Source organism: Phaethon lepturus, unplaced genomic scaffold (assembly GCF_000687285.1).
Source record: "Phaethon lepturus isolate BGI_N335 unplaced genomic scaffold, ASM68728v1 scaffold33577, whole genome shotgun sequence".
Classification (NCBI taxonomy): Eukaryota; Metazoa; Chordata; class Aves; order Phaethontiformes; family Phaethontidae; genus Phaethon; species Phaethon lepturus.
Window position 1 is genome coordinate 1 of NW_010550377.1, and position 13,517 is coordinate 13,517.

At 37.3% G+C, this 13,517-nt stretch overlaps 1 protein-coding gene across 1 annotated transcript in view; it reads right to left on the reverse strand.

Moving 5' to 3' along the window:
• Positions 1-198: 198 nt before the first annotated feature.
• Positions 199-13,517, reverse strand: part of CFH (complement factor H) — a gene marked incomplete at its 3' end in the record, with an annotated part of 30,094 nt that continues 16,775 nt past the window's right edge. The window contains exons 9-17 of the mRNA XM_010290546.1: positions 12,404-12,583; positions 10,628-10,804; positions 9,343-9,522; positions 9,015-9,188; positions 7,491-7,673; positions 4,918-5,100; positions 3,376-3,558; positions 1,907-2,086; positions 199-405 (exon numbers count right to left, since the gene is read on the reverse strand). Coding sequence (XP_010288848.1) covers positions 199-405; positions 1,907-2,086; positions 3,376-3,558; positions 4,918-5,100; positions 7,491-7,673; positions 9,015-9,188; positions 9,343-9,522; positions 10,628-10,804; positions 12,404-12,583 — 1,647 coding nt within the window. The remainder of the gene's footprint in view (positions 406-1,906; positions 2,087-3,375; positions 3,559-4,917; positions 5,101-7,490; positions 7,674-9,014; positions 9,189-9,342; positions 9,523-10,627; positions 10,805-12,403; positions 12,584-13,517) is intronic.

Below are 13,517 nucleotides of genomic sequence, written 5' to 3' on the forward strand. Positions count from 1 at the left end.
ACAGTTTAAAAAATTAAACTGCATTCCAAAAGTCAGACTTGCATCCAGCTAGGATTGCTCTGAAGACATCTACACGAGGGATGATAAGATTCCACATCAAAATATAGAGTTACTGGCTCTTACTAATCCAGCTCCAGTTTAAAATTTTTTCAATTTCATTGCTAAATGCACTTCAAATAAAGTATTTTTTGCTATTACCCAAGCATGTAGGAGCTGAAGTCCAGTTTCCCATAGAACAAGTTATCTCTGATGATCCATCTAACATGTATCCAGAACGAGAAACATACTTAAATTTAGCACCAGCCAGATAAATTGTTTTCCCTTCTTTTATAATTTTTAGGTTTTGATTTTCCAGCTTGGGAACATCAGCACATTCTACAGGTTGTGGTGGCAAACATGGTTTTTCTAAAAAATACAGAAAACACAGATAAGTAATAGTGGAAGACAATTAATATTCCAATGACATATGCCATCTAAAACTGAAAAGAAAAAAAAAAAATCATCCAAGCATAAATAAATGGCTTGAAAGGAAGATGAAGGAATATCTAAGACACACAAAGCAAAACTCCTCTCTCATTTCTCACCTATATGGGGTTTCTCTCTTTGCTTTTGAAGAAAATTAAAGATGTTTTCCAGTTCATACCAAGGAAATATAGTTACAGCTTAGCATCAAGAACAGGGAAAATTTCATAGGCAGAGAAATAGAAGGAACATTATCTTGTTTTGGGATATTGAAAGTGAGTTTCTAGCATGTTGGCTGTTAAATTTTTCCACCATTAATAAAGGTGTACCAATACCCTGAGTGGTTTTGTGATGATGTAACAAAAATGAAAAAGAGAACAGAACTTACTACCTGATACATACAATGGATTAAATCTCTATGAAGCCCTCTGAGTCAGTGCTGTCCCAATGCTTTTTTCTCCTATACTAGTGTAGAGTGGGTGGACTTAAATTGTATTTCATATGCATTTTTAGTTATTAGTAAATTAGGTTTTATCAGTTGACACATCCAGTTTGTGGGCATATGTTTGCACTGAGTTCCACAATACAAACAATCTAATTACAGTCAAAGGTCCTGCTCAGGAACTGGGACTGGGAATTTTATTTCAGTAAAAGTTCTTTTATGAATAGCTCCAACATTTTTTGGTTATTCCTCTCTATGTCTGCCACTTATCAGCAGAAATGGAGACTCACAGGCAATGCAAAAGAAGAGAAACCATGCAGCATGAGAACCTTGCAGCTAAGAAATACAGCCATGGTTGGCATGTTGTGTGTGTCAGTCACCAGCTGGCACCTCGTTTTTCCTGTGCTCATCTACCTCCTATTCAGTTCTGAAAACACTTTATTCTACCTCTTAATGAACTTCTGCTTACAAGATATCACCTGCATCTGTAATAACTTAACAATTGGATTACAGATTCCTCAGCATTTCTTAGAATAGATGGCCTGAATTATGCCATATCATTTATACTCCTATTATAGGAAGAAGCCACAGAAAGGAGAAAAATCAAGAAAGGATAAAAATTATAAAAACCCAAAGATTGTTACTACTACAATGAAACAATAAATAATACTGTTTTTTTTCATCAGCATACTATTAAGGCCCCCAGTCAAAACCAAAACTTTGTTCTGCAATTATACAATCAAATAAACACACAGCTCTTGAAAAACTACCTGAAAGTTTTAAATGCCATGTTAGATATGTCTGTGTAAATAAAAAGACTTACTGTCTAGCACTTGATTAACTGCACTTTCATAAGCAACTTACATTCTATTGCTTTTCTGCAGTTACCTGTTCATAATAAACTTACCGTGAACAATATCGTCCTCCGGCTAATGATGACTGCAAATGCATGACACAGAAATTAATAATAAAATAAATAGAAAAAAATAATCCACTACTGACCCACGCAGTGAGGTGGTGATTGCCATTTCCCTTTTATACATGTTATTTCATTCGCACCGATGAGCTGGAAACTCTCCAGACATGAAAAAGTTATTTTACTCCCATGCTTGTAGTTTCTTCCAACTGTTATCTGTTGAGCACCAGGCAGCTGAGGTGGAGATGGACATGTACTCTCTTCAGCTAAGGACACATATTATGATAGAACATAAGATAAAGCGTAACAGTTCATAACAGATTACATCAAGAGCAACCAAGAAAACACCAGTGTTAGATAACTCTTCAGTAGCTATCTCAAGCTTTAATTAATATCATCATCATTTTGTTCCGCTTCAGAAACACAAGAGCTGCCTTCAGATGCTCCTATGCTTTCAACCTCATAGAAAAGATAGTCACAGTTGCCTACACCAATTTAAGCTGGAGCTTCTTGTAGTCCCTCCTTACCCTTACACACAGCTGCACACTCCTGTGTGCTCTCCCCATTCCTCTCTCTATGGTGAACTACTTTAGGAAAACTGGACCAACTTCTGGTATTCTTGTTTTGTTTTGTTTTGTTGTTATTTTTTTCTTCAGACCTAGCTGATAACAGAGCTAAATGAGAATCACAAAAGGAAACAAGTAAACTTCAATTTTGCTGCTCAAGGAATGAAGGCCTGCTCCTGACAAAGGAAAGAAAAAGGGGGCAAGGAGGTAGATCTAGGAAGGAGGAGACCTCAAGAGCTTGGTTTGTTGCTTCTAGTGGTTCCAGAAAACTCAGAAAGTAGGGCAATTGGTTTTGAATGGGAATGCTCCCTCAACTGATTGCCACTCTGTGTACTTCTCCCACTTCCATGCATCATTTCCCATGAATCTGGAATAATCAAAGCAGGCAATGAGATGATGACTGTTTTACAATCATGCCTTCTCAGGCAATATCCTGCTTTGCTATACATAAAGACAGCCAGTCCTGCAGGCTGCCGCCTTTGGTGTGTATTACATAAGGGCAGTCTCCTCCAGGCCCGTGTTTTTGAATTGGCCGACTCAGGTTTTTTCTTGTTGTTTCACTAGGAAGCAATTGAAAAAAATAGAAGGAGAAAAAAGAAAAATCAGGAAAAAAATGGTTTTGAATTATTTACAAGAAATAAAGGAACTTTGGCTGGAGTTTGAGCTATGTACTACTCTAATTTGCACCAGGATAAAACCCTTTTGAAGAACCAAGCTTAAATTTATCATCGCATCTTTTCTCACATCAGAAGTGACAGTGACAACTGTTCCAGTCAATCATCAGAGTAGAGGTTATTAAGCTTGCCTCACTAAAATAGTGCATCTCTAAACCTAGTTAAAACTGCTCAATTGATTCCCATAATTATTCATGACAGTCCTTTAGCATAGAATTCTGTAAGCATATATATAAGCATGTAAGCATTTCTATTAATGAGCATCTACCATTCCTACATAAAAAGAAGAAATTGTATGCAAATCTAAAAACATACCTGTACATACAATCTCTGGTGACCATTTTCCAGACACACAAGTTGCCTTTTTAATATTTTTGTCAGCTGATGTACATATATAACGTATAACTCCATGGAACCCAGTCTCCTTATTTGGCTTGGGAAGACGACCACTGTGCACAAGCTCAACATTCACTGGAATTGCACACTGGGGAGATGGATCTGAAAAGTATCAACAAGGAGAGCTAAAAAACAGATTTAGTTCAGATAATACATACGTATGCATTCACCGATGAAGAGGTCATCAGTTTCCTAACGTATGTCCCTGTGAAAGTGGTTTTTTATTTACTGTAGTTCAAAGTAACTCCTGAGATTCCTAAATTACAGAAACAGAATGATTTTTTGTTCCAGCTATCTAAAGCAGAAACTGTTCCCACTCACAAAGCAATTATTTTTGTGTTGGCAGGACCCCTTTTCCTGAGTGCAGTAAATAATATAAAAACTAAGCATTCTTTTCTTCACTAAAGCTATAAAAAGGTAGCAAGATGAGAAACCCTTTGCTTGTAGAAAAAGGAGCGTAAAGGTAGTATTACTCCACACTGAATATGTATCAGGTATCAATCTCCTGTGGAAGTATATCTAAGTCATAACCAAGTCTTGTGTCTTTGACTGGTGATTCTGAGAGTTGGAACACAAGCTACTTGTGAAAGTCAAGCTGACTGTGTTTTGTGCCAGATTCAATCTTCAACATAATTGCAAATAAAAGTACAGTGTACTCAAATCACTGATGAACAGAAAATCACTTCTGAAAAAAAGGGGGAACCAAGAATTGGATATTTTGTTAAAGATAAGTGAAGCACTGGCGTAATTTCTCCCAGACAAGACTACTTCTTGTTCAGTATTGTTTTTTTTCTGAAATGACTGACTCCAATGTATTTTTTTTCTTTTTCTTAGGAAAAGGCTTTGTTTTACATCTTTTTAAAAGACATTATTTTCATTCAATTTATGCACTGCAAAACTAAGTGTGAAGGTGAGAAAAAAGAGAAAACTGCTAGTCAGAAATGAAAAGGACTAATCTACATAAAAATGGTGAGGATGGGATAAGCCTAGCATATTGTGGCTATTGATATTATTTTTAAATCCCAGTAGAATTTTAAAAAAGCAAGGTAGTATACAGAGACATAAAACTACAAGTAATTAATGGAACAGGCACGCTACTTTATTACAGGTACCTCCTAAGGCTTCTGAAAGGTTGTTACCAGGGAGGAACACTGGAAAATGGGTAAAAACCACATACACCAAAGACGTACCCCCATATTTGATTTTACCCACTCTGCAAGTGTTCATTTCCTTCCCCAAACCTACCCAGAGTGCTTACAAAAGTTGTAGGTGCAGCATCTTTCCAGGATGAAAGACATGTTCACATTTTGAAGAGGAGTAAGTAAAAAAAAACTTAGTTGAGATGCATGAAACTATAGTATCTCTGGCTACATGTTGATTGCTGAAGTCCTTGAAATTTTTAATAGACCTATGTTACACTCACATCTGAAATATTATGGAAATATTATGGAAATAGATTACCGGCACAAAGAGGTAAAGGTTTCCATTCCCCATTAAGACATTTTATTTTCATTTCCTTAGACTTGCCAGAGCCTTGTTTACATCCACAAATTACTTCATCACCATGTGAAAACTGGGTCTGGTCTTTCTGATGAACAACAACATTTGGAATTGAGGAAGGTGATTCACATGGCATTTTGTCTTCTGTTGAAAAGAGCAGTATTCCACAATAATATTGGTGTCATATATGAATAGCTGAAAGAACTTAAATAAAAATAACTATATTTGCATTTGGTGAGGCAAACCTTCTCCTATTAATTGTAATAACTAAACTTCAACATAGCTGGAGTATGTATATCTTTTAGTCAGTTTACTGAATCCCTCTCCTGTCTTTTCCCTTCCTTTTCCATCACAGTGGTAACTCCACAGCATGCTCCACAAGTAGTTTCAGCTAACATTAATTTCCTAACCTGTTTCTTATTGGTACATAAACCCTGAAGTCTAAGGAAACCTTCAATTAATCCAACTCATCTGGATCCCTGAGTGGGATCAATCCAACTCACCTGGGTCCCTGATTCCAGTCAGTCAAAATTATATTTGATTATATGCCTACACATTTGTAATGTGCACCTTAAGTTAGTATTATTGCAAGAACTGAAAGCTATTGTAACATCACTTAGAGGGCTGTACCACTGTCACCTCTGTGTGATAACAGCAGTTCCTGCTTTGGGCTGTCACTGTTGCAGTGGTAGTGACAGCAAAGTGTAATGGCTTGCATAGGTAAGTGCAGCGTGTCAGTAGGTTTTTTTGAAGGAGGAAAAAGGTATGTAAGGGGAATAAGGGCATATGGCCTGCTCTTAATGTGGGAGAGGGAAGATCCATGATAAACTCAAAAACTGAATTTGAACAACCCTGCACTCAGGTTTGGACTACTCTTCTTTCAAGCCTGTGCACTGAAATGTTTCTCACTGGATCAAAGATTAAAAAGATGCAAGCACCATGCTGTACATTTTTAAACCATCAGTGCTGCTAATGGAAGACATGTCAAAATGTGTATGTACAGAGACAGAGTAAACCAATCTATAAAAAATGACCATTTATTGGTTTTGCGGTTAGATCATCCTGCGCCATAAGAACGCCCTGAATTGTTTTTTGTACTTAGAGATTTTCAGCTTGAATATTCCATTCTAATTCAATTCTGAGACGCTGTCTTAACAAGCAAATAGTAGTTTTGCACAAGCATGTTTTAACTCCTGTCATTGACATTCATACTCTCAGGTTTGAGGTACCTAATGACATGCACAGAAAATGGGTACTTATGTTTAGGCAGACTTGACTGTAGAACTATTCACCATTTCAATATCAGGACTATAAAAAATAGTCAGACATGTGACTCTAGCCTAGGGAAGACAGCAACATACATAATGCATTCACAGTCTTCATGTTCGTAGTCCTGTGCCCCAGTAACATATGGCATTACCATTGCTAGAAAAAGGCCACAGACTTTGTACTGAGCTTGCAAGCCGTCAGGATGGAGGCTTATCAGGCTTACTCTGTCAGAACCTGTCCTGACCTGCCTGGAGGCTTGATTTTACTTATTTTATCTGTAACAGCAATTTTTCTAGCAACAAGGCTATAGTTAATTTATTTTACTTTTGGTTAGCTCTGTATGGGACAACCATAGTTTTATACACATAGTAGTAACAAGTTTTTAATCTCTGTAGAGTAATTATTACTCTAATAATGTGGGTGAACATAGGGCTGGTATGATAACAGAGACATTGAGAAATGAGGACAAAGGATGGGTGTGGCAGAGTAGAGACATGGGATGGTAAGAGACAGAGCATAGCCTTGGCACTCCAAGACTATGAATAGCTCACAAAAGGCCAGCTTCGACCTGGAGCTGATCAAAACTGGTTTTAGGGGTAATATAAAGAACAAATATCTAACATATTTAAAATACACTTAACATATCTAATTCAGAACTTGTAGACCAGTGAAAAAAGGGCAAGGCATAAAAGCATGCTAGCAAACCTAAAAATCACCCCAAGCATCCTGTAAAGAGGAAGAGGAAATCATCAGCATCAACATCTTATTCCTCCAGTGAATGACTTGAGATACTGGTAATGTGCTGCAGCTTCCCTCCAAAACACACCAGACTGAAGCTATTGACTTTAGGACCCAAAGGGGCAGCGGAAGGGTAAGCATAACACCAGAAAAAGGATTAAATAAGAGAAAGTGTGTGTATAACAATTATAATTATATATTATAAATTATTTGTATTACTTATTCAGTATTATTTATACATTTATAATTATTATTTATATATTATGTATTTATTTTATTTCTCTTTCAATCATTTCAATCATTTGATCTGGACTCACAACAACTCTTTGATTGGACTGTTAAGATTTCAATTATGCTAATAATAAAGTTTTAGATTCACATATAGTGTGTGTTTACTTTTTATCCATAAGATTTTGAACATAACATGTTATATGTGCAAATGTGTAATTTTAATTGTGAAAATATCTGTGAAGTATTACCCTACAGTGAATTATAGACTTCTCATGAGTAGGAGTTATATAGATTACCAATGCAAGATGGAGGAGATGACCACTGTCCATCAACGCATTCTATTTCCTTTGATCCAACCAATTTAAATTCGATGTTGCATTCATATTGCTTTCTGTCCCCATGCTGATACCATTCCACAGAGCCACCAGCAATACTTCCATTGGTAATCCCAGGTGGAGGTCCACAGCCTCTGGCATTCACTGAAATCAAGACATCAAAGTTATGCTCTGAACTCAGTACTTTTAGCACAGGTATAGGTTAAGTGCAACACAAAATAAATTGAATTTGTTGTTTAAAGCTAAGAAAAGCCAACAGAACAGGTTAAACAGGTCATTGGTTTATGCCTTTGAATATCTGGATTCATGTTGGGCTGGAGATCACAAGCAGATATGCATGACCCTGGCTTACTCTACTCTTTTACTTCCATGCACTATCAATTGTTTGCGATGATAAAAGAAGTGGTTGACAAAACCAACCTTGTTTTAAGAGAAAAATAGTATTACATGGATGACAACTTCAGTATTCTTAAAAAAAAAAAAAAAGGGAAAATTTTGCAAGTAATAATAACCTATGTTATAAAAATCACCCAGCAAGTGATTTGTACTGTATATTAAAGGAATTAACTTCTGATGGAATGAATGGAACTCCTGTTAAGGGAGCTTAAAATGTTCCTAAGCTAAAAAGCCAACTATATGAAATATAATTGTTTTTAAATGCAAAAGAGAGTGAGCAAAATGAAGGATGAAAACGTGGAAGACCAGAAGAAAATTGATCAAGTGGGAAGGAATGGAGATGAGAAATATGAGATCCCTTCATCCTGTCAAGCTGCCTCATGAAATGGCATAACACCAGCAAAAGAATCTCTTTTCAGATGCCACTAAGTTGTGCTCTGTCCTAAAAAGGATGAGAAGAATAGGGGCATATATCTTCCGTTCTACATGGGTTTGTTCATCCTGCTGGATGAAGCTGAGGACTTTCACAGGGAAAACCCTTCATTGAGTTTCTTTTTCCTGGGGCCAGCTCCTTGTCATCTCCAAACCAGCTTTTTTTACTTCAATATCATGTGATCAGAAAAAGGACGACAAGATATAATATCTGATGGGTATCAACATTAGGTAGGGGCAAAACTTAGGACATTTAGGATACAGCAAGAAAGGACATTACTCAAATTAATCACACCTGGCTGCCATATTTATGCAAAGTATTTATGCCTTTTGGAATAATACAAAATTTTTCATACTGGTGAAATTTTGCATAAGCCATTTACCAGCTCACTTTCAGTTATTGCATAACTCCAATTGGGATAACTAAAGCTAAGAGAATGTTCAACACTGAAAGTTCAACTGTTCAGGATCTTTCCCATAAAATAGCAAAACACTATGAAATGATTCAAAGAGGACCATTTGCTGCCCTTTTAGAGACAAAGGTGGGATAATTGTTCTTGGGAGCCAGGCTAGCTTATAGAAGGTGTCCACAGAAGTCTTCAGGACCACAGCATTTTCATCTATTTCCTACTACAATAAAGTTAATAGAAGAATTACCTTTACACGCTGGTGGTGGTGGAAACCATCCAAAGTAATAGCACTGAGTAGAGGCAGGTCCCACTCTCACGTAATTGTTTGCACAGGTAAATTTCACAACATCTCCATTGTGGTATTTACCCTCCTTGGGAGAAAAATCTCCATTGGGCAATGTCAGCATTTCACATTCTATTGCTGTAAAGACAAAATATTTTAACATATAGTGTACATCCTACAACAAGTACATGAAATACTAATGATTAGTACAAAATCAAAGAAAGTCTTAAAGAAAGAACCTTCACAAAGTGTATACAGAGTTACACTGATTAGCAAACACAACAATAGTCACCAAGACACTGGGGCGTCGGACTCCATTCACCATTTATGCTACACGTTGTGGTACCAGTTGGCATATTATTTGCAGTTTGATATCCCTCCAAACATGCATACTCAATTGTATCTTCAGGCATGAACATAGTTTTGTTTGCGTGGTAAGGCAGAATATCCAAATGAGTTATTTTACATGATTCTGTAGAATAAAACAAAGTCAGTGCATTTTGTGATCCAGAAACATTGTCCTTTGGAATCATCATTTCTGTAGGTGCTTTAGGGTGTGCTAGTCTACTGAACTACTCAGTATATTTGAAACATTAAAAATTCTGCATTGTCAGAATATGAATGTAGAATATCATATGTAGCATATTCACATAATATCTATTGCATCAATCTTCAGAAATATGTGGATAAAAGTAATATCTAGCATAAATATTTCTTCGTAAGATTCAGTTCCTTTCCTTCTACTATGTATTATTATTATTGGTGTTGCAGCAGTTTGTACTCCTGTTACCCATGGTCATTTGTGAGGGCATCAGTAAAAAAGCCACAAAATTCTAGTTAAAGGCAGTCTGAAATAAAATGACAAGATAAAATATCAACTAAAATTGGTCAATGTTACAAGCCTCGGTACCATAACACTGGAATACTAAGTCTCTTCTTTTACTATCCTACACCCCTGTTCAGGAGAGGAAAGAACTTGTAAGAGGAAAAAAGCAACAACAGTTTGGAGGTATTTTCAGCAAAAATCACTCTGGTGTTTTTCACAAATGTACTTTTTCACACCAGGGCAGATATATGCATAGTGCTTTTTATACACAGACACAACATCTTTCCAAATGATGAATTCTATTTTTTCTCTAGTTTGGTCACATTTAAAGAAAGTTCTTGGCAGAATCCTTTGGTTCACAGGCATTTTTTCATATATCTTCCCTCACAAATGTGAAAGGTGGGAGAATTGGGAGTAAATTTGGGCATATATACCTTGTATCAGGTAAGAAGATACAGAAGTACAGGAGAATTCAGTGATTACCATCGACTTCGTCCTAGAGGTCCAAAAAGATAGCTCACCTAGACGACAGTAGATATTTTCCTGCCTTACTCACTTCCTTTATGTTTTCTCTCTGCATTTCTTGGAGCCCCAGAAAGAGTAATCTCTGGAGGATCAGTCCTCTATTTGAGTCTCTCTCTGCCCAGTGAGAAAACTCTACCAATCTAGATGACAAAAATCTGAGTACATAGGACATCGTGTCTGTCCCAATGACAATGATAGGGAGTTCTGAAGCCTTTTTGCTACTCACTGATGCACTTTGGAAGTGGAGTCCAGCCATTCTCTTGACAATGTATTATTCCTGTTTCTTGTCCTTCTGGAGTTACAAAGCCAGTACGACAACGATAGGTGACCTCCTCCTGTAAATGAAATGTTTCCTTTCCCGAGGTGAAATAACCATTGTGAAAATTGATGTTCTGGCATTTTTCTGAAGGAGATAAACAGAATTTCTTCAAAGTAAAACACTGCTAAACTACATGCTTATACTACACAGAAGAAGGAGCACAAATGAAACAGCAGTAGGATTTACAACATTTTTAATAGCACATGAATTTTTACTTCTGCATTAAGCTCTCTTCCTGGGGGACAACTGGAAAGTGAAAAGTCAAAGTTCACAGTTACCAACTCACATAGCACAAACAGGGATGGACAGGGGTTTGATTTGCAGCAATCCTGTAAAGCTTCCAAAATTGTATGTCCACATCTGGTCTTCACTAGAAATTAAATTCATGTTGGGCATGCATAGCACTGTGCATGCATAAAGAGGACCTTCTGTCCATATTGCAAGGGGGGGCATGCCAGAGATCACAGAATCATTAAGGTCGGAGAAGACCTTTAAGATCATCAAGTCCAACCATCAACTCAACAACACCATGCCCACTAAACCATGTCCCGAAGTGCCATGTCTACATGTTTTTTTGAACACTTCCAGTGATGGTGACTCCACCACCTCCCTGGGCAGCCTGTTCAAATGCTTGACCAGATCACCACAGTGTGCAGGTACCACCTCTACCAAAGAGAAATTATTCAGAGTGCACATACTGTAGGACTAAAGCAAATTTGTATCAAAGGATCCCTTCTTGTATACTAAAACGGTAGTGCAGACAAACCCAATGTTGTAACTGATTTCACATCACTTGGAATACATTGTTTAAGCCAGTCTAAAGAAATGGAAATCAGTCATCTTGGCTGGATGTTATGGTCTTGCATTCTGAAAGAAAACTTCTGTAGTATGCTAAATTCTTTACTAATAAACTCTTCTGTGAAGAAGTTTCTTCATTTTAAGAAATTGACACTATAACAAATAGAAATATTTGTGCATTAGAGAGTCAAGTAAATAAAGTTATGGAAAAAAAAAAGACAAGTGAGGAACACTAGTGGATGTATTTGAATGTTGGGAGCAGAGTTAATGATACCTTCATGCAACAGCTTCAAAAGTTTAAACTTCACATCAAATTTTTCGGTGTTTATACCAGTAATGCCCAGGGTTGCCTAACACTACACATCATAAAATTTTATTTTGCTTGCTCATTGCTATGTCAAAATCTTAGTGGGTGGCAGTCCAAAACTATGGTTGGTGTCTCTGTCAGAGTAAAATTGTTTCCTAAAAAAATATTTTTTACAATCTAAGAAAAGTTAGGCTGAATTATGTCTTTTGTCTATATGAAATAATTATCTGAAGTATTTAAAGTTCCTGTGAGACATTCTAGCAATTTCAGGCTTGCTGCAAGTCAGGCACAAAAGCTGGAAACAGAGTTAGGAGAGGTAACCTCCTTACTCCACCTCCCATCTAGTATGAAGCCAGCTGGAAAGGAAGCAAGAGAAACAGGCATCAGGTGGCATAGTGAGAGGCTGAAAGGAGACAAGAAATTGCATGAGCCATTTGAGAAAATCACAGCATTGTGTTTTGGTTGTAGAGCACCTAGACTTAGATTTACTAAGTGCTAGTGGTGGATTAATGTAGGTGATGTGATGATGGATTTACTGGTTTTAGCTAGAAACCTCAACAAAATACAAGCACACTCACTTTTACGGATGCATCTTGGAGGAGGTGACCAGTCGTCCTTTGTGCATGTGACTTCCCCATCTTCATGTTCAGTATGATAGTCATCATTGCAGACATATTTAACTCTTTCGCCTTCCTTGTAAACATTCTTCTGGCTATGTGAGAAATAACCATTTTCCAGCTCTCTGACATGACATTTTTCTAAAGAACGAAGGCAAGTACATTTAACCACAGTAATCTGTACAGCAAGAACTGAAGTAAATTAATTCTTAGGAAGACAGTTACTAAAAAAGGGCCTCCTAGCATCTTTCTGTAGCCTTCTGTTCCAAAAAGACATTCATGTTCAAACCTGAATGAAAACATGTTTTGTTTCACTGCCTTAAGATTAATGAACCACATGAACAGGAGTGCAAGTCACTACATAAAGAAGTGCTAAGAAGTGGTCTAGTAAACAATATTGCTTACCTAGTGTTCATAAGCAAGGTTGGCTAACTTCAGCACATCTAGTGTCTTGTACAGCCGCTCTGGTTTGGTCTGCTATGTCTCTAAAATACTGATGTCTGCCCTGAGTGATTTTCAGCATTTGCCTCCAGGAGATTTTATCATCTCTGCAAATGTATCAGCCTCTCGAACCAGCTCTAGAGATTTTAGCAACAGCTAAGCATGCTGGCTTTAGAGCATCCTGTGCCCCAAAGAGCCCAGACACAAGGAAGATGACTGAAGGAATGCTATAACCATGTTACTTGAGTAACTGGTCTTTTCCTCTGGGCAGGACTCCAGGCATTTCCTGCACTGAGCACCACTCGACTGAGGGCAACAGGGAAAGATCATCCTTTTGTAACCCACTTCCAAACCCTATCAGTAGGTAGGAACTTTACTGTGACTGAAGATGTGTGTTAGGAGAGGAAGCCTCAGCTTGCTGCTTTAAATCTATTTTCTATATTTCAACCATTAAGTCAGTGTATCTGAATCTCTTGCTGATGCCATGCTCACTTTCAGTTTATTGCAAGAGTGTACCAAGTTGTCAGCTCCAAATGCTATCCAAAGGGACCACACAATAGATCTCAGAGAGTAACCTCTAAACAAAGTGCCCAAGCCACTGAAGGAAGAATATATTTACATAGAGTATAAATGC